Source organism: Manis javanica, chromosome 11, assembly GCF_040802235.1.
Source record: "Manis javanica isolate MJ-LG chromosome 11, MJ_LKY, whole genome shotgun sequence".
Taxonomy (NCBI): Eukaryota; Metazoa; Chordata; class Mammalia; order Pholidota; family Manidae; genus Manis; species Manis javanica.
The window spans coordinates 82,233,234-82,254,405 of NC_133166.1; the positions used below are offsets into that span (position 1 = coordinate 82,233,234).

Sequence of the window (21,172 nt, forward strand, 5' to 3'; positions counted from 1 at the left end):
CCCATTTTTTAATCAGGTTACTTGGTTTTTTGGTGTTGAAGCATATGAGTTATTTATATATTTTGGATGTTAACACCTTATCAGATAAATCATTTATGAATATATTCTCACATACTGTAGGTTGCCTTTTAGTTCTACTGATGGTGTCCTTTGCTGCACAGAAGCTCTTTAGTTTGATGTAGTCCCATTTGTTCATTTTTTATTTTGTTTTCCTTACCTGAGGATATGTATCCAGGAAAAAATTTCTCAGGCTTATGTTCAAGAGATCTTTGCATATGTTTTCTTCTAAGAGTTTTATGGTTTCATGTCTTACATTTAGACCCTTATCAATTTCAAACTTAGTTTTGTGCAATGAGTTAGACAGTAATCAGTTTAATTCTCTTGCATGTAGCTGTTCAGTTTTGCCAACACCAGTTGTTGAAGAGGCTGTCTTTTCCCCATGGTATATTCATGGCTCCTTTTTCACATATTAATTGACCATATATACATGGGTTTATATCTGAGCTGTCTATTTTCTTCCATTGATCTGTGGGTCTCTTTCTGTGCCAGTACCATATTGTTTAGATTACTATAGGTTTGTAGTATACCTTGAAGTCAGGAAGCATTATTCCCCCAGCTTTGTTCTTCTTTCTCAGGGTTGCTTTGGCTATTTGGGGTCTTTTGTGATTCCATATGAATTTTACGATTATTTGCTCTAGTTCTTTGAAAAATGCTATTGGTATTTTGATAGGGTTTGTCTCTCATTAGTGTCTTACTGTCTTCAGAATACATGTCTTTCACCTACTTGGTTAGGTTTATTCCTAGATATTTTATTCATTTTGGTGCAATTATAAATGGAATTGCTTTCCTGATTTCGCTTTCTGCTAGTTCATTGTTAGTATCACACTATGCTTTTCAATATGCACCCTCAAATCTCTTTTATTTTTTCAAGAGGGGTTTTCCTATAGAATTAGAAAGTTAAAAGGGTTTTTAGTATTTCTTCTGCTTTCTGTATGGATTTTCTTCTTGGAGGACTCCTATTTTCTTACATTTTGGATCTTCTTTTCCTCTTCTCAATACTTTCTCTTTCTCTTGAACATCAGGCCCTTGAAGATAAGTTAGAACCCACATCTGTCTCTCGACACCACCAACTTTGGAGACACAGGTGACTTACAGGAGAATTAGATTGCTTTACAGCAGAGTTTCACAAATGCCTGGCCCAGGAATTAGAGAAGTCAAAGGAGATCTGGAAGGAGACAGATAAGCTGTGTGTACAGGTATTGCTCCACAGCAGCACAGTGAGCCAGCAGATTTGCAGCAATGGCTATGGGTTGCCATGGTGCCTGACACTGTACTCCAACCTTTGGAGGATAAAAATTGCTGCTCCTTCATTTCCTTCTTCTAAATAAATCTCATGTAAACTTCTTCCTGTAACTGTAAAGAAAAAAGAATTCTAGGCATTATATTTCTAGCTTAGCTAACTTGTATTAGTACAAACTTACCACAGTTCACCACCTTGTCAGCATGGCATCCCTTAATCACACTTAATTTCTAAATAAAGATGATAGTAAAATGCTGCTTCCACCAAGTGGTACAGCTATCCCTTGTACAATATGTTAGCTTTCTCCCCAAATAAGATAAAAAGTTCATTTATTCATCTTTGGATGATATTCAGTTCTCTTCCAGCTGAGTCACACTCCCTCTTTGATATTCTGTAACTTAAAGTATAAGATGTAAAATTAACTGCTATTGGTACATGTTATATTATGTGGCAGAAGAATGGGAGAGTGGAAGGAAAACATTGGCTAATAGACACATAAATATAGTCATATCAAAATAAGGAAAAATTCTCATAACTATTACAGTCCTCATTTCTGACATCAGTCAAGTTGTGACAGATGGAGTTTATAAATTCCTTTTTCCACTATCCACCCCCACCTCAGTGGCCCCTGCCAACATTTCTGCTTTCAAATAGAATCAGTTTCTTCCAATTTTCAGATCTTGAGTTAAGCATCATCTCCTCAATGAGATCTTTTCTCACTTTAGATAACCCCATTTTTTTCCTCATAGCACTCTGTATTTTATTTTCCCTATTTTTGCTTGTTGCTTTTTATTTCCTCATGACTCTTAAAACAAAATGTACTGTTTAATGGATGAACAAATGAATTCCCCCATTTATCTACCACTTGCATCCTACTAATCACTGGGTCATATTAACTTTTCTTTTTAAGTGTAGTTGTTATTGAAGTACGGTTGATATACAATATTATATTGGTCGTATATAATATAAGTATAAAGCACAGTGGTTCAACAGTTACACATATTATTAAATTCTCACCGAACTAATGCAGTTACTACCTGGCAACATAGAAAGATGATACAGAACTACTGGCTATATTCTCTATGCTGCACTTCCATCACCATGATCAACTTATATTATGATTGAGATTTTGTGCCTCTTTATCTCTCTCCCTCACCCACCCCACCCACACACCTCAACCCTTTCTTCATGGTAACCACCAGTCACTTCTCAATGTCTATGAGTCTACCTCTGTTTTGTTCATTTTGCTTTGTTTTGTTTTTAGATTCCACATATAAGTGAAATCATATGATATTTGTCTTTCTCTGCCTGGCTTATTCCACTTAGCATAATACCCTCTAGGTCCACCCATGTTGCCAAAAATGGCAGGATTTCTTTCTTTTTTATGGATGAGTAATATTCCATTGGGTATACATACCACATCTCTTTATCCATTCATCTATTAATGGACACTTGGGTTGCTTCCATATCTTGGCTAGTATAAATAATGTGGCAATAAACATAGGGGTGCTTATATAGTTTTGAATCAGAGTTGTTTTTTCTTTGGGTAAATTCCTAGAAGTGCAATTACTGGGTCATAAGGCATTTATCCTTTATGTTTTTGAAGAACTTCCACTGCTTTCCACAGTGGCTGCATCAATGTACATTCCCCCCAACAGTATAGGAGGTTTCCTTAGTTTTTATTTCTGATATTTTTCAGATCCATCCCTTACCTTGTCATCAACACTTAGTTTTTGATCTGATGTCCTGGCTTCTTGCTTCTTTCCACTCCAAGTTAATACTATACATTATACCCAATACTTAGTGGAAAGAAACTTTCATATTTCCAGTACCTAGCCCAGTCAGCACATGGTAACATATGATAGGAATTCAATAATTATTTGTGGATGAATAAATAAATATCACTAATTATATCATGAATGTTATCTAAGAGATCTACTGACTCTGTCTCTGGTCTCCTTATCTTATGAATCCAATACTCTAAAAAGGAACACTCATGAGTGAAATTATTTTGGACTTGAAAATATCTGCTTTTTCAAAAAATACTATGTTTTTGACCTCTAAGAAAATGAGATTTAACTGTAAATGGGATAAGAATTATTATTCACCTAAAAGAAGCGTGTTTACATTAACTTTCAAGAATTTTAAATAGTATAAACATGATTAAAGGGATACAAATAGTATTTTTACGTAAAAATATGTAAAAATAAAATGGTACATTTTGTCAATGCTTTTTATTGATTTACAGGTTTTTGATCTGTGGGTGATACATATGTGTCAGGGGTGGGATAGACAATAGACATCATAACAGCAAGTACTTGGGGCTTGAGAGTAAAAGATCAAGAAAAACAGCTCATTTTCACTACTCATGAGGAAAAAAAGTATCATTAAGTGCCTAGCACAAAACCCAGTCTATAGTAGAGGCAAAACAAATTTATGTTGGCTGACTATTGATAGGGAATGAGATTTTTATAAATTGAAAGATTCAAGTTGCCTTAAGGAATGGTCAGAGGATTATAGAATGTTACATCTTGAAACTGATTATAAATGGAGGACATAGATTATCATATCTTAAAAATCACCAAGATGAAATAGGTGCTTCTTAATAAATAGTGCATCCTAAATAAAAGAAGAGAGCTGTACTGAAATGACCTTTAGAGATTACTTCCTGCTAATATTTCTACAATATCAAGTCTTCCTGTTGATTACTTTTTTTATTTTGCCATTGTTCTTCTTTTAACCTCAAACCTCAGAAACCAAAGGTCAAGACCACATAAATCAGGAGAAAAATTAAAGATCTTTTATTTCCATCAGCAATAAAGAGAATTATGCCTATGAAAGTAAAAGTATTTTCTCAGCCTTGGCATGACTCCAAAGAAACCCAAATGCTAAGTCTGTTTCAGCTCCTAATATTCCTCTGTTCCCTCCCATGGACAGGGCATAGAAAGATGAACAAAGTCAACTATTTCCATTAACCTAAATGTTGACTGAGGCCCATGTTTAACCCTTCCCCATGCATAGCGGCTCCAGATTTCTCCAGGGCTGTGGCAGAATGGTAGAATGCCCTGGATACTCACCATGCTCTTCCTAAGCAGTTCCCTGCCTGCTTCTGGATTGAATGCTACCCTAATTGTCCCCCACGCATCCATCAGAGCTAAAGGGCCTTATATCGCATGCCCTCAAGACTGCAATGAACCATCTGACCAGCTTTTCCTTGGGGGAAAGTGGTGGTGGTAAAGCATTAATGGGTTTCCTGTGTCGACTCTGCTAGGTAATATTTACATTTAAATTTTAGCTGTGTCCTATCATGGCTTGAGCCTGAATCAAGGATTGAGTGAGTGGTTAAAACAGCCACCAGTGATCCTACTGGGAAAGGTTCCAAGCCACCCACATACTCCATGAAGGAGCCTACTGCAGGGGAAAGCAAAATACATGTAGATGATAGATATAGATTGATAGATGATTAGAGATAGATCTGTTACAGGGCTGAGATTGCTCTCCTCAGTTCTTGTCCCTGCCATGACAAAGAATTGAAAGGCAGAGACGGAGTAGCGAAGCAGAACGAAAGTTTTATTTCAATACACTCCAAGGGAGGAGCAGGCCAGAGTCAAAGTAGATGTAGGCCCCCATCCATTTAGACAGGAGGCCCTTATATTACATTCTGGCTAGGAGGGGACTCTTTCACTGACAAGGTGGGGTCATTTGATTGACAGGTCCATCTATATAGTCATTCTTCTCACTAAACCTATTGTTTCCCATGAAATAGTGTGGTTTGGGCAGTTCTTACTTTTGTCCAATTGCGCCACATTGGGATCTGGTTGGGACCAGCTTGACTGGGTCCCCATAAGCAAGAAACTTATCTCCCTGCAAAGCCTTTGTTGTCTTCACATTGGACCTCCTACCTGGGCAGAGTTTGGTCAGTTTTCTCCTTTCTTTTTTTTATTGACGTATCATTGATATATAGTCTTATAAAGATTTCACATGACCAACGTTGTGGTTATTACATTCACCCATGTTATCATGTCCCCCCCTCAAAACATCCCATCTCAGGCACTGTCCATAAGCATAGTAAGATGCTATAGAGACACTACTTGTCTTCTCTGTGCTGTGCTGCCTTCCCTGTGACCCCCCTACATTATGTGTGCTAATCATAATGCCCCTTAATCCCCTTATCCCTCCCTTCCCACCCACCCTTCCTAAACCCTTCCACTTGGTAATGGCTACTCCCTTCTTGGAGTCTGTGAATCCACAGTTGTTTTGTTTCTTCAGTTTTGCTTCGTTGTTATGCTCCACAAATAAGTACAATCATTTGGTATTTGTCTTCTCCACCTGGCTTATTTCACTCAGTCTAATACCCTCTAGCTCCACACATATTGTTGCAAATGGTAGGATTTGTTTTCTTCTTATGGCTGAATAATATTCCATAGTGTATATGGACCACTTCTCTATCCATTCAACTATGATGGACATTTAGGTTGCTTCCATTTCTTGGTTATTGTAAATCAGTGCTGCGATAAGCATAGGGGTGCATATGTCTTTTTGAATCTGGGATCTTGTTTTCTTGGAGTAAATTCCTAGGAGTGGAATTCCTGGGTGAAATGGTATTTCTATTTTTAGTTTATTGAGGAACCTCCATAAGGCTTTCCACAATGACTGAACTAATTTACATTCCCACCAACAGTGTAGGAAGGTTCCCCTTTCTCTGCATCCTCACCATCCTTTGCTGTTCCATGTCTTTTGGATGGTGGCCATCCTAACTGGTGTGAGGTGATACCTCATTGTGGTTTTAATTTGCATTTCCCTGATGATAACGATAGGAGCTTCTTTTCATGTGCCTGTTGGCCATCTGGATTTCTTATTTGGAGAAGTGCCTATTCAGATCCTCCACCCATTTTTAATCAGATTATTTGCTTTTTGGGTGTTGAGGCATGTGAGCTCTTTATATATTTTGGATGTTAACCCCTTATCAGATATGTCACTTATGAATATATTCTCCCATACTGTAGGATGCCTTTTGCTCTACTAATGGTGTCCTTTGCTGTACAGAAGCTTTTTAATTTGATGTAGTCCCATGTGTTCATTTTTGCTTTTGTTTCCCTAGCCTGAGGAGATGTGTTCAGGAAAAAGTTGCTCATGTTTGTATTCAAGAGATTTTTGCCTATGTTTTCTTTTAAGAGTTTTATAGTTTCATGACTTACATTCAGGTCTTTGATCCATACCAAGTTTTCTTTTGTGTATGGAGTTAGACAATAATCTAGTTTCATTCCCTTACATGTAGTTGCCCAGTTTTGCCAACACCAGTTGTTGAATAGGCTGTCATTTCCCCATTGTATAATCATGGCTCCTTTATTGTATATTAATTGGCCATTTATGTGTGGGTTTATATCAGGGCTCTCTATTCTGTCCCATTGATCTATGGATATGTTTTTGTGCCAGAGCCAAATTATCTTAATTACTGTGGCTTTGTTGAAGAGCTTGAAGTTGGGGAGCATAATCCCCCCAGCTTTATTCTTCCTTCTCAGGATTGCTTTGGCTATTCAGGGTCTTATGTGGTTCCACTGAATTTTCCAACTATTTGTTATACTTTGTTGAAGAATGCTGTTGGTATTTTGATAGGGATTGCATTGAATCTGTAGATTGCTTTAAGCAGGATGTCTACTTTGAAAATATTAGTTCTTCCTCTCCATGAGCATGGGATTACTTTCCATTTGTTGGTGACTTCTTTAATTTCTTTCATGAGTGTGTTGTAGTTTTCAGGGTATAGGTCTTTCACCTCCTTGATTAGGTTTATTCCTAAGTATTTTATTCTTTTTGGTGCAATTGTGAATAGATTGTTTTCCTGATTTCTCTTTCTGCTAGTTCATTAGTATATAGGAGTGCCAAAGATTTATGTATTAATTTTGTATCCTGCAACTTTGATGAATCAGTTATTACTTCTAGTAGTTTTGGGGTAGATTCTTTAGAGTTTTTTATGTACAATATCATGTCATCTTCAAACAGTGACAGTTTAACTTCTTGCTTACTAATCTGGATACCTTTTATTTCTTTGTGTTGTCTGATTGCCATGGCTAGGACCTCCATTACTATGTTGAATAAAAGTGGTGACAGTGGGCATCCTTGTCCTGTTTCCAATTTTAGAGGAAAAGCTTTCAGCTTTTCACTGTTAAGTATGATGTTGGCTGTGTGTTTGTCATAAATGGCCTTTATTATGTTGAGGTACCTGCCCTCTGTACCCATTTTGTTGAGAGATTTTATCATGAATGGATGTCAGATTTGTTGAATGCTTTTTCAGCATCTTTTGAGATGATAATGTGATTTTCATCCTTCTTTTTGTTGATGTGGTGGATGATATTGATGGATTTTCTAATATTGGAGCATCCTTATATCCCTGGAATAAATACTACTTTATCACAATGGATGACCTTTTTGATGTATTTTTGAATTCAGTTTGCTAATATTTTGTTGAGGATTTTTGCATATATTTTCATCAAGGATATTGGACAGTAGTTTTCTTTTTTTGTGTTGTCTTGACCTAGTTTTGATATTAGAGTGAAACTGGCCTCAATGAATGAGTTTGGAAGTGTTCCCTCATTTTCTATGTTTTGGAAAACTTTAAGGAGGGTGGGTATTAGATCTCCTCTAAAATTCAGCAGTGAAGCCATCTGGTCCAGGAATTTTTATCTTAGATCATTTTTTGATTACCAGTTTTTTTAATTTCATTCTTTTTCAATTTCATTGCTGGGAATTGGTCAGTTCAAATTTTCTGTTTCTTCCTGGATCAGTCTTGAAAGGTTTTATTTTTCTAGGAGGTTATTCATTTCTTCTAGGTTATTCAATTTGTTAGCATATAATTTTTCATAGAATTCTCTAATAAGTTTTGTATTTCTGTGGTGTCCATAGTGATTTTTCCTTTCTCATTTCTGATTCTGTTTATGTGTGTAGACTCTTTTTTTTTCTTGATAAGTCTGGCTAGGGTTTATCTATTTTATTTATTTTCTCAAAGTACCAGCTCCTGCTTTCATTGATTCTTTCTATTGTTTTATTCTTCTCAATTTTATTTATTTCTGCTCTGATCTTTTTTATATCTCTCCTTCTACTGACTTTGGGACTCATTTGTTCTTTTCCAGTTTCATTAATTGTGAGTTTAGACCGTTCATTTGGGATTATTCTTCTTTCCTGAGGTAGGCCTGTATTGCTATATACTTTCCTCTTAGAACTGCCTTTGCTGCATTCCACAGATTTTCGGATGTTGAGTTGTTGTTTTCATTTGACCCACACATTGCTTGACTTCTGTTTTTATCTGGTCATTGATCCATTGATTATTTAGGAGCATGTTGTTAAACTTCCATGTGTTTGTGGGCTTTTTTGTTTTTTTGCATAATTTATATCTAGTTTCATACCTTTGTGGTCTGAGAAGCTGTTTGGTACAATTTCAACCCTTCTGAAATTAGTGAGGCTCCTTTTGTGGCCTAGTGTGTGATCTATTTCTGAAAATATTCCATGTGCACTTGAGAAGAAGGTGTATCCTACTGCTTTTGGGTGTAGTGTTCTGTAGATGTCTGTTAGGTCCATCTGTTCTAATGTACTATTCAGTGCCTCTGTCTCCTTACTTATTTTCTGTGTGGTTGATCTGTCCTTTGGAGTGAGCAGTGTATTGAAGTCTCCTAAAATGAATTCACTGCATTCTGTTTCCCCCTTTAATTCTGTTATTATTTGATTCACATATTTGGGTGCTTCTATGTTGGGTGCATAGATATTTATAATGGTTATATCCTCTTGTTGGACTGACCCCTTTATCATTATGTAATGTCCTTCTTTGTCTCTTGTTACTTTCTTTGTTTTGAGGTCTATTTTATCTGACACAAATACTGCAAATCCTCCTTTTTTTCTCCCTATTATTTGTATGAAATATCTTTCTCCATCCATTTACTTTTACTCTGTGTATATCTTTGGGTTTGAAGTGAGTCTCTTGCAGGCAGCATATAGATGGGTCTTGTTTTTTTATGCATTCTGTAAGTCTGTGTCTTTTAATTGGTACATTCAGTCCATTTACATTTAGGGTGATTATCGATAGACATGTACTTATTGCCATTGTAGGCTTTGGATTTGTGGTTACCAAAGGTCAAGGGAAGCTTCTTTACTATCTAACAGTCTAATTTAACTCACTTATTAAGCTATTTCAAACACAGTCTAAGGATTCTTCTTTTTTCCTCCCTTCTTTCTCTTACTCCTCCACTCTTTATATATTAGGTGTCATGTTCTTTACTCTTTGTGTATCCCTTGACTGATTTTGTGGGTAGTTGATTTAATTTTGCATTTGCTTAGTAATTAATTAGTCTACTTCCTTTACTGTGGTTTTACTTTCTCTGGTGGTAGTTATTTAGCCTTACATGTATAGCAGTCCCTCGAAAATACACTGTAGAGATGGTGCAGGAGATGAATTCCCTCAACTTTTGCTTATCTGGAAATTGTTTAATCCCCACTTCAAATTTAAATTATAATCTTTCTAGGTAGAGTATTCCTGGTTCAAGGTCCTTCTGTTTCATTTCATTAAATATATCATGCCACTCCCTTCTGTCCTGTAAAGTTTCTGCTGTGAAGTCTCATGATAGCCTGATGGGTTTTCCTTTGTATGTGATCATTTTTCTCTCTCTGGCTGCCTTTAATACTCTGTCCTTGTCATTGATCTTTGCCATTTTAATTATTACATGTCTTGGTCCCTTGTGTTGGGGAATCTGTGCTCTTCCTTGGCCTGAGAGACTATTTCCTTCCCCAGATTGGGGACATTTTCAGCAATTATTTCCTCAAAAACACTTTCTATCCCTTTTTCTCTCTTTTCTTCTTTGGGTACCCCTATAATGAGACTATTGTTCCTTTTGGACTGCTCACACAGTTCTCTTATTATTCTCTCATTCCTAGAGATTCTTTTTTCTCTCTGTGCCTCAGCTTCTTTCTATTCTTGTTCTGTAATTTCTATTTCATTTACCATCTCCTCTAGTACATCTAATCTGCTTTCAAATCCCTCCATTGTGTGTTTCATTTATGATACTGTATTTTTCAAACTTTCTATCTCTTTCTTGAAGTCCTTCCTGAGGTCTTGAATATTTTTCTGTAGCTCCATGAGCATGTTTATGATTTTTATTTTGAACTATTTCTCAGGAAGACTGGAGATTTCAGTTTCACTTAGCCCTCTTTCTCGTGTTTGAGGGATTTGGGGTTGTACCAGGCTCTTTTGCTCTTTCATATTTCTAATGGTTTCTATGGAGTAATGATTTTGTGTATGTGGCACACTCTAGTGCCCTGAAACTCTACTCTCTGGAGCTGCCCAGCACCTGGAGTGATGGCGGGCATCGCAGGCATGTGGTGCCGGTGCCTGCTGGTCAGAAAGAGCTCTTTCCTGCTTCCTGATTGCAGTGCCTGCCTCCACTGCCAGGGCCAGTGGGCCGAGCACACAGGGAGGAGCCTCTGTACTATGCCCTTGTATCTGCCATAGATGGGGCTGCACTCCTGCTGGCCTGGCATGATGGCAGGAGCAGCAGGTTTGCTAACTGGTGCCAGCTGGGTGGAAGGAGCAGCATGCTGTGTATCATAGTGAGGGCCTCAGTGCTGCATTTCCAGATGGGTGTGGAGTGTGTGAAGCTCCTGAAAGTTCCCAACCTGCTGGGCTGAGTGTGCCAGGATGATTTTGTCATCTGTCCTTTCTCCTGAGCAGCAAGCTCTGTGTAATCCTTGCCCCTTTAAGCCACCCTCTCACTGTTGGGAAGTCTTTCAAAGTGCCCTCCTTTCTTTTGTCCCAGAGCAGCTGCTTGTGAGTACCTGTTCTCTACAGCAGCTGGAATCTCAGTCTCTCTGAGTATTCTGCCTGTCTTTGTTTTCCAACCCCTCTAATCTCCAGAGCACCATGTAATGTAGGTTCGTGCTCCTGGAGCAGATCTTCAGGGGTGGATGTTTAGATGTCCTGGGCTTCTACTCCCTTCCTGCTCCATTTCTCTTCCTCCCACCAGTGAGCTGGGGTGGGGGTAGGGCTTGGGTCCTACTAGATCATGACTTTTACTTTACCTTTTTCCGTGAGGTCTTCTCTTTTCCCCAGATGTAGGATGCCTGTTGCAATCTTCTTTCTGGTCACTCTTTCAGGTTTAGCTGTATTTGCTTTATTTTCATGTTATATGTGGTTTCGGAAGGCGGTTTCTGCCTCACTTCTCACTCTGCCATCTTGTTTAATCTCCAATTTGACAATTCTTATATAAGTCTTATAATTGCATTGAGAGTTCTGGAGGTCCAAAGTGTGTGAAGATGAGTCAGCAGGGCTGCATTCCTCTGTTGGTCCCAGTAGAGAGTCTGCTTTCTTGCCTTTTCCAGTCTATAGGGGCTGCCTGCATTCCTTTGACTCTTGGTTATTCCTCCATCACTCAGTCTCTCCTCACACGCACCAGCAGCTCTCTTGGCCCCCTGCCTATTCTCATGGCTCTGAGCCCAAGCTGACCAGCTTTCTCTCCCACACCACTCAGAACTTCTTCTCCAACAGCACTGTGTCCTCTTCTTGGATGGTTTTTCCTTTGAAACTTATCTTTCCCCTCTATGGCTGCTCAAGTCTCTCTTTCTACCTAACATTCCTAATAGATCTGTAGTTCCAGTGTACTGCCAGAAACTTAATTTTAGAAACAGGCTATATTAACTCATAAACAAATAAAGAAATGTACAGATAATCTCTCAGGGATTATTTTTTAGTGAGTGCTCATAAGACCTCAGATTAATATTCTAATATATGGATTTTAAAAAAATATTTAATTAATATTTTAAAAACCACCCAGCATGGTCTGTATTAAACATTCACTCTGATTTTAATAAGCAGCATTTTGTATATCTTTTGCCAAAAGTATTAAAAACATGGCTCTTATGGTATTTTTTTTTCTAATTTTCTTCGAGGAAAAGTAATTCAAAGGTTTTCAACAGACAGAAAGTAAGGTATTCATATGAATTAGGTCAAAATTAAAAGCTATATTGGCTTTTATAAGTTAATAGTTGCTAGTTATCAAGACCAGCTATGTCCCAGACAATATGCTTGGTACTCTTATGTTTACAATAACCCAGAAGGTATGTGTCAGTATCCCCACTTACAAATAAGAAAAGTAAGATTTAAGAGTGTTTTAAAAAAAAAGAAAGAAAGAAAACCTTGCCAAGGTCACCCAGCTTGTGAATGGCATTCAGAATTTAAAATTAGGCTCCAAACACCATGATCTTTCCACCACGGCACCCTGCTTTGTTTTGTTCACTCATTTTATTCATTCATTGACCTAAGCTGCATCATCTTCTTAATTCAAACATTACTCATGAGGCATGTAGGTCTGGTGGGAAGTTACTGCAATCTTATAAAAGGCAGTGAATGAGGAGAAGCCATACTCCACAGGCTCATGGGAGGAGACAGGGAGAAAGAGGAGAGTAGGATGGCACTGGGGCTTCTGGCTTCAGAAATGCTACAGTGCCTTTAAGCACCATAATGAGTGAGCAGGAAGGATGGGCCTGGTGAGGAAGAGGGTCCATTGCAAGCATTCTGAGTAGAGGTTCCCATTACATTTACATGGGCTTCCTGCGGGCAGGAGAGTATTAGTAGTTAAGCATGGTTCAGTATCAACCATGCTTGGCCAGAACCTGACTGAGCTCCACCACTTACTAGGTACACAGCTTTGGGCAAGTTACCTTACCTCATAGAGTTTCAGATTCTCATACATAAAATAGGAATAATAATACCTATCTCAAAGCATTGTTAGGAAGATAAAAATAATTCATATAAAATGGCTAATATGGTATCTGTCATATCATAAGTATTCCATAAATGGCATTTTATTACTAATAACACAGACGGTTACAGTAGGTGTGACACTGGCGTGGAAGATATCTGAGCTGGAAAATGCTTTTAGTTTGGTGTCTGAGCTGTGGTTGAGGGCATAAGAATCAATGAAGTCAACAAGTGTACACAGCTGAGATCACAACTCTCAGTGCCTCATGGCCAGGGAGCAAACTAGTGAAGTAAGTTGGTATAAGCATGTTTGTACTGTGTGACTGGGAGGAACTCAGGAAATACCAAGTGCATAGTCTCTCTAAAGAAAAAGGCTGCTCCTCTGCTTGAGATGACTTGCTTCCAGGGTAAAATTTGGCCCAGCACCACGAGATCTCTTGGGGGTTTTGGGGGGGTTTTGTTTGTTTGTTTTGTCTTATCAAAAGAAGCCTGAAATTTCCCAACAAATTGAACACAAACGTAGGCCAGACTGTGGCTTATTTACTGCCCGACTATGGCCTCTGGTGTAAAGAAGGAAGAGGGCTGAAGGTAGAGCCCTAGAGAACACCAGCATTCAAGGGGAGGATGAGGGGACAGGGAAAGAGGAAGAGTGAGGGGTGAAGTGGACTGAGAAAGGCAGAGAACAGAGAGGAAAAGAGAAGACCAGAACAAAGTTGAGGCTCAAGAAGCCAGGGAAGAGGAGACTGCAGGAAGAGAGGCATCAACACCATCACAGGCGCCACAGGGTCCACAGGGTCCGAACCACACACACAGCCCATTAAGAGTGGGGACCTCTTCTTGAGACTGCAGATGCAATTACTACTAAGGAAAAGGGGTATAATACTCAAAGAAATCATGTCAGTGTTAGAAATGTGGCAAGAAGTTGAGGGAAAGAAGAATAGTGCATTAACAGAATTCTAACTGAAGCATGCCCTTGAACCAGAGAGTTGCTCTGAGGACTTTCAGTAAATGTCTTTTCAAAAGCAAAGATGGAGTTGGGCAGTTCAGCTGGACTATCCCCAGAGGCAGGCAGGAGGCTGGAACACTTGCCCCCTCTTTCCCCCATCAGGGAATTAGCAGATCAGACCTAGGCAAGTATAAGGATTAAAAAAAACTCCAACACTCTAACCAGTAATGAATTCTGATATTTTATTTGTTTCCATGTAAATGCCAATATTATTATTAGCTATATTATTAATATTAATATTAATACTCTCAGAGCAAGGAAAGCACTAAATAAAAAATTGTGGCTTAAAATAGGGGACCTGCCCAGTATGCTTAAGAACAAATTATGATTTTGGATCAAGATTGGGCTCCCTTAAGCCATTCCCTAAATAGAAAGCCACTAAGTAACAGTTACTTTTGAAGGAACTACCAAGAAGGCTGAGGGAAGGTGTTAGCTTGTCCAAGAAAAAAAAAAATTCCACACAATGAAAGGGAAGGTTACCACATCTTGACTCATAGTAACCAGTACATAGACATTTTTAGTATGTACATTCACAGTTAACACTAGGAGCCTAAGATTCTAAAATGATCATTTAACAAGAAGGGAAAGCAGGATCCAAAAATTGGAACATATTTGCCCCAGTTCACTTGGCTAGTTAGGGATGGAGTCAAAGTAAAATTCTAATCTCCTCACTTCTCATGCAGTTCTCTTTCCACAAAATGCTTTTGTGTCCACAGAAGGGTTAGTTATCCCTTCAAAGGAATTACTTAGAGGGGGCACGCATATTTAGATGGGTGGAAGGTGGGGGAGAGAGGGTGGTGCATGGCAGCAGTGTCCCTGTGTGGCTGAAAGAGTCTGGCATGGGAGGAGCAGGCCATGGGAACCCAAAAGGAGTAGGCACCTGGCATGAGGGGCCCAGGCACCAAAGACAGCCCACAGAACAGCAATCATGCTTTAGGCCTGGAATGTGCATGTCCAGGAGAAATACAGTGAGCAATTCCAAACTTAAACAAGTAAACATAGGTTTTCTTAAATATTATCTATAGTTACAACCACTTACTTACTAGATGTCACTCACTGAGTAACTGACTTTGCAGGTCACAGTCAGTAACACACACACACACACACACACACACACACACACACACACACACACACATTTAAATCCTCTTAGTAGTCAAAACAGATACCACAGGTTATCTTGCTCCTAACAATCAATATAAAGCATTTAGCCCAATACCTGGTCCACAGGAGGCCCTCCATAAATGTTTACCAAGAATGATTATTCTGTTTGATTACGTGAGTGCCTTGGCGGCCACTCAGAACTGGTTACTCTTGCCTTATGCACAATTTCTCTTCTTTAGCTTCTTTTTACTAAGCCTTTTTATTTACCTTCTCTCCATATCAGATTAAAATAAAGGGGTGGGAATATAGTTGGAGATAGACACTTACAAGGAGATGGAAAATTGTGTTAGACAGGCAGAAAAAATAGTCTGAATGTAATTGAGACCATTTAGTGTAGGAGCAAACTGCCTTCCACCTTTCTGGATATCAGTATGTATCAGCACAGTGCAATTACTGTGATGGCACAAAATCATCCAGAAAGATTCTAGGATAGGTTGTAAACTCTACTGAAAATGGCAGGGGAGCATTTGCTACAATTAAAACATCTTTTTATCAAAAATTTAAAAACTTACAAATCATCTGGAAATTAGGCTATTAAAAAATCACATTTCTGCATAATGCCGTAAGCCTGATACATCAACAGGGACATTTAAACTAAATACAGTAGGATCTTATTCCCTTAAAAGCCTTGATATTGGTTGATTGTTGGTCCTTCTGGTCAATTATCAATGTGAGGTCACCTGTGATACTATGATGTTTCTAAAAAGAGATCCTTATTTTTCAAAAGATACAATAACTTCTCAGTGTCTTTTGATATAAAGTTGCATTTGATAACAGAATTGCCTCATTTTTGAAACTAGCAATGTGGTACCATGTGTACAAGGCATGGGGCTGAGGTGTCTCTCGGCATAAGCAGGAAGATGCCCGTGTCGCTTTGCCTATCAGTGGCAAAGTTTGTGTTATCTTCCCCAGACTATTTAAATTCTTACTGACTTACCCTGAGAGGTCCAGTTTCACTGCTCTCCTGTGCAATAAAGATAACTTTCACAATGAATTATCTCACTCTCCCAGTTTAGAAAAATCTCTCTCAGTTTTCCTCAAATCACTGATGAGATTTTTCACAGTGTCACCCCAGGATGACTCTTCGAAGGGAAATTCTACTGGGAACATTTGGAGGGTGGGAAAGCAAAGTGGTAAAGAAAAAAAGCACTCCTTAGCCAGCTTACTCTTCATCAAGTCCTGACAGCTTTTTACAAGTTCATTTTCCTTTTGAACACCACCAAATGTGAGAGGTATTTAGGCAATATGCAAACTGCAGCCAATTTCATCTTGGAGAGGCAGCTTTGGCTGCCAAGGGTTAGTCCACACCACCTTTGGCAGATTCATAGCCCCCTCCTTGGTCCTCTTCATTTTGACAGTGCCAGGTGTCAAGTTTCCAGCAAATGGTAGTCAAGTGTCTTATTTAATAAGAAAAGTTTACTGTGACAATTTCTTGACCAATAGAAGCAATGTGTCTTAAGGGAGAGACACATTTTCTCATTCTCACAGATGTGCCTTAGAGGCTTGAGGCAGTCGTGATGGATGAAGGCTAGCTTGACAAGATATGAGGATAAATAAAGTTAAGTGGTGTGTCAAATAAGTATTAAATATCCCTGAGTGGGGGAATCTGCTTCTGGTCACATCCTGTGTGGCCAGATACAGGGGCCGAATCGGGACAGCTCCTCTACCCTCAAGGTAGAATCACTGTCCTGTCCACCCCCAGCTCTGTGTCCATGCTGGTGCCTGGCTCAGATGTGGCCATCAAGTCTTCAGTAGGCACAGAATCCACCAGGATTTTGATGAATGAGAATCAGTTCCCCACCATTCACCTGGATATCTTCACAAGAGGTATCATCAGTGGTCACATTCAAGTAGATTTTGTCCTTGAAAGCCAGATAGGGCACCGCAATGGAGTTGACAGACTTGACCTTGCTCAGGGAGAAGAGGGGTTCCCGACCTTTCCGGTAATGAAGGCTGAGGCTGAGCTCCTGGGAGAAGTAGCCCTTCAGGGAGATGAGATAAAATCCATCACAACGGATGATGATTGCGTTGTCTTGCACCTTCATGGTCTCATACTTGCTTGGGGATGTGATGATGAAACCTTTCTCATTATCACATCCTAAGGAGGGCAGGGCAAGAAGGAAAAGAACACAAGAATCATTCCTTAAGCACAGCATTTGGTATCAACCTTCCAGTACATCTGGAAACATGTAAGACAAAGTGATAGTGATTTTGAGAAGAATGAAAGAGAGAGAGCACTGTGTCTCTACATGAGGGTTAGAATCTACTTTACCTGAGGAATGGAAGAGGCAAAGCTAGCGGCCAACAGGGTTTCAGATAGAACTGGGAGATTATAGTGATCAGCAGTTGTCACAGCAGTTGTGGAAAGAAATGGAGCTTTGAGGTTTCCCTAATTTTTCAAAAGCAGCGGTTCCACAACTTCAGTGCCTCCTTTCTTCTCAATAGCTAGACTAGGGCAAAGGGTGCTGGGAGTGCCCCTTGCCTGGATCCTGCACACCACCTCCATGCAAAGCAATTGCTTTTAACTCTCTTCCCTATCCTCTCTTCACCTGATCATGAAATGCAAATTTGTCCCAGGCCCCGGGCACTGGACTAGCCTACAGCATGTACTACTGGCCTTTGCCTGCACTCATTTAAGCTTTAAAAGGCTACTATGCACAGAATGTCTGTGGGTTCAGGTTCTGCTCAGTAAGATGCAGATGGAAGAGCTCAGGAACAAACTTGCTTCTCCCTTCTCCCCTTCTGTTGTGAGTTTTTCCTGGAATGTGCCTTGGGAAGAGTTGCTGCCACAGGAGAAAGAATAGAAGGAGGAAAAGGAGGAGGCAGGTGCAGAGTGATGGCTCTGGTAGCTTTGCGTGGGGCCATTCCAAGTGTAAATCAAAAAGACTGAATTTATTTTATTTCCATCTCAGCTCCAATATCAGCTGAATGGCCAAGAAACCACATCTCAGACTTCCTGCTCTGTTGCATGTCTCTTGGTGACAGGAAAGGATCGGTTCCCACTGCTGGATACAGTTCAGTAATTGTTGCTTTGTACCAAGCTCAGGGGGCATCTTTGAATTGAAAACGAGGACCACTGAAGGCAAGATATATTTCCCATCAGGCTCAGTGGGACTTAATAAACAAATGAATAACCATATAGAAACTGCTGGTGCTTGTCCTAGTAGGATTCATAGATCCAAATAATGTTCTCCTGATAAAGAACCACCTTGCCTTCATATCTGGGCCTCTCTCCACTCACATTAAGGTAAAAAGTGTGTCCTGTAACAATGTGAAATGATGTGACTTACAGTCAGGCCAACTTGTAAGAAGTAAAGCTTTAGCTTCACTACCTAAAAAATGAGAATAATTCCTACTCAGAGGGTCCCTGGAAGGATTAAGTGAGGCACATAATGTAATTAATACAATGGCAAGCACATATTAGGTAACTAATTATACTCCTTTTCTTCTTTATACCCCCTTTTGTGTCCCTAATGAAGATGATATGCATGCTCCAATAATTCCAGGATTTAGAGCTTTCCTGAGGACAGAGAGAGGCCTTGTGTTCTAGAGAAAATTAAGAGACTGGAGAGAAGATTCTTTTTAAAATATGAATCAGTTAAACTTTTGACCATACTTACTGGTAAACTGTACTCTGATACTTTGAATTGGAGGATATTGAGGTGGCACCTGAAGGAGGAAAAATGGTATATTTTTAGAAAAATGAAGGTGAACAAATGGAATTGACCAGTCATATCCTATGAAGCAGAAACACGGTAGCTTGCAGAGGCAACAACTTGACAAGGGACTTGGTTCTTTCTATGAAGATCAGACCCAGACTTCCAACCTGTGTCCCCCTTGCTTTTCAATAGCTTCTGAGATAAGTCAGGACTATTCAGCTCTTCCGTGCAAGCATCTAAAAATCTATCTTCATTTCTACTAAACTCTTTTTTGGGATATTGTTTTGGCTCATTGAGCCCCAATTTATTATTGTTGGGGAACATATTATTAATACTCATCTTCTCAAGAAACCCATTCAGCCATAGAGATCTCCTCATGGAGAGGGTGTGACCAATCAATCGCGGTGCCCACAAACTGCAAGAATGCGCTGGGATTGAATTCTGGAAGCTTCCTGGCTGCTTGCTCTTTCACTGTAACACAGGAGTTAGAATGTCCTGTTTTCAGGACATACAGGTGATAAAAACTGGTCTAATCCCTCAGAGTTCAGTAGATCTGAGTGCAACTTCTTCTAATGTCTTTCCCTTCTCTTCAGCCTCTTGAAAAACCTAACTTGAGCCAAGTGAATTCTCAACAGCCAGAAAGAAGTAAAACAATGGAGAAAGAAAATCAGGTAGAACATATGTTTGTAGTAATTCAGTGGTTAAAAGAACAAAGCAGTTCAACACGGAGTAAACTCTGAAATAGATTAAGTGAAAAAAGTAAAAGCAAAGGGCAGAATCATACATGAAATACATTCCCATTTGTGTATAAAAATAATAATGCTCATATGGGCATTGAACATGTCTGAGACCCTGGTCATAAATGTTGCCCTGGAAAAAATAATTGGAAGCCTGAGGTCAGGAGTTGGAGGGAGCCTTCCTTTTCATGGTCTACATTTTTACAGTTTTGAAATTTGAACCATATATTACATACTAAAAAAAGACATTGAAGAAAACACTGCCTATTGTTCCTGCCAAGAACAACAGCTCCTCCCGTAAGGTTATTCTTGGCATGGTGTCCTGACCAAACTTTGGGGAGGGATTTGCTCTCATACCCTGAGGTGTGGAATCCCTGCTTCCTGCTCTCCTGGCACATTAGTAGCTGCAGTCAAGCGGATTCCACTGGGGACTGCCCACACAGAGGAGTCCCTACCCCCCTCACAGGTAAAATCACAAATCTTACCATGCTGACACCAAAGGCAAAGCAAGAACGGAGAGCCTTTCTGAGCCCTGCCAGTGGCTGGTCCTCAGGAGCGATGTTAATTCAACAATGAGCACATGGAGAGAGGCACTGACTCTGGAGTCTGGCTCTCGCCCCTCTAGAAACTGTGTGCCCTGAACTATTGTCCTTCATGCTTAAGGCAATGTTCTGGAGGAAGCCTCTCAAAAAGCCTATTACCTTATCACCGTATCTCCTAGATAAATCTGTGCCCCCACTGCCCTCCAGGCAGGCCTGTGTGATGGCCACCTTGTTAGAGTCAGAAGCAGTCTGTGAAGTGGAGGGCAGGCCTAAGCCTGCAGCACCTCGGGTTCTAACAACAGCCAGGCAGGTATGGTGTCCATTTAGGGGAGTTTCAGAACTTCCCAGGAGTCAATGTTCTCATCTTAGAAATGACAAGAAGATCACAGGAATGCCTTGCAGTTCTAACCATTCCATGATTTAGATTCGATTGTAAAAGTTGCTGCTCTAAGTCAACTGTAAGAAAAGAAGAAAAAAAAAAGAAGCATACCCATCCCCAAATTTGTATCAGTGTCTCTGACCCAAAGACCCTCATGATTTGAATATTTGGCTGACTTTGCAAAAAAATTTCCTAAAGATCTCAACAAACCAAAGAAATTTCCCAATGTTTTGAAGACCCTGAAGACGTCTGAGTGGTAGTGACCAAGAGGACACCCCGAGACTGAAATGCCAAGAGGCAGCACAGAAAACACACGTGACTTCCTTTCTTGTGTGGATCTCCTGGAACCCCAGACTCAGGCTTCTGGTTCCTTCTCCAGAAGGTCACCCAAGCATTAAAAGTTTACATACTCACAGAAGTCTCTTACTAACTTCAGTACCATTATCTAGGAAATGTTGTGAAATAAAATAAGATGGTCCTTCTTCTTGTTCCCTGCCCTTCTACAGCTTTTCCCCTCACCTTCCTTATCTGATTCCTCATTCTGACTACCCTGTGCCCAGAAACACCCCCGTGGTGCCCAACAAGGCCCCCCACAGCCTAGCTCCAACCTCCTTGTCAAGCTTTACTGCCACACATATCCTTTCTGTG

The 21,172-nt window shown here is 39.7% G+C and overlaps 2 protein-coding genes across 23 annotated transcripts in view; one reads left to right on the forward strand and one right to left on the reverse strand.

Annotated features, from left to right (window-relative positions):
* The window catches only part of LOC118971592 (uncharacterized), a 411,068-nt gene that overhangs the window by 354,203 nt on the left and 35,693 nt on the right, over window positions 1–21,172 (forward strand). The gene's annotated exons all lie outside the window — the stretch shown is intronic.
* The window catches only part of TNFSF4 (TNF superfamily member 4), a 61,227-nt gene continuing 56,643 nt past the window's right edge, over window positions 16,589–21,172 (reverse strand). For all 4 annotated transcript variants that reach the window (XM_037013705.2, XM_037013704.2, XM_037013703.2 and 1 more), the window contains 2 exons: window positions 18,828–18,876; window positions 16,589–17,305 (listed from right to left, as the gene is read on the reverse strand). In XM_037013705.2, the coding sequence (XP_036869600.1) occupies window positions 16,956–17,305; window positions 18,828–18,876 (399 nt within the window). In that variant the 3' untranslated portion in view covers window positions 16,589–16,955. The remainder of the gene's footprint in view (window positions 17,306–18,827; window positions 18,877–21,172) is intronic.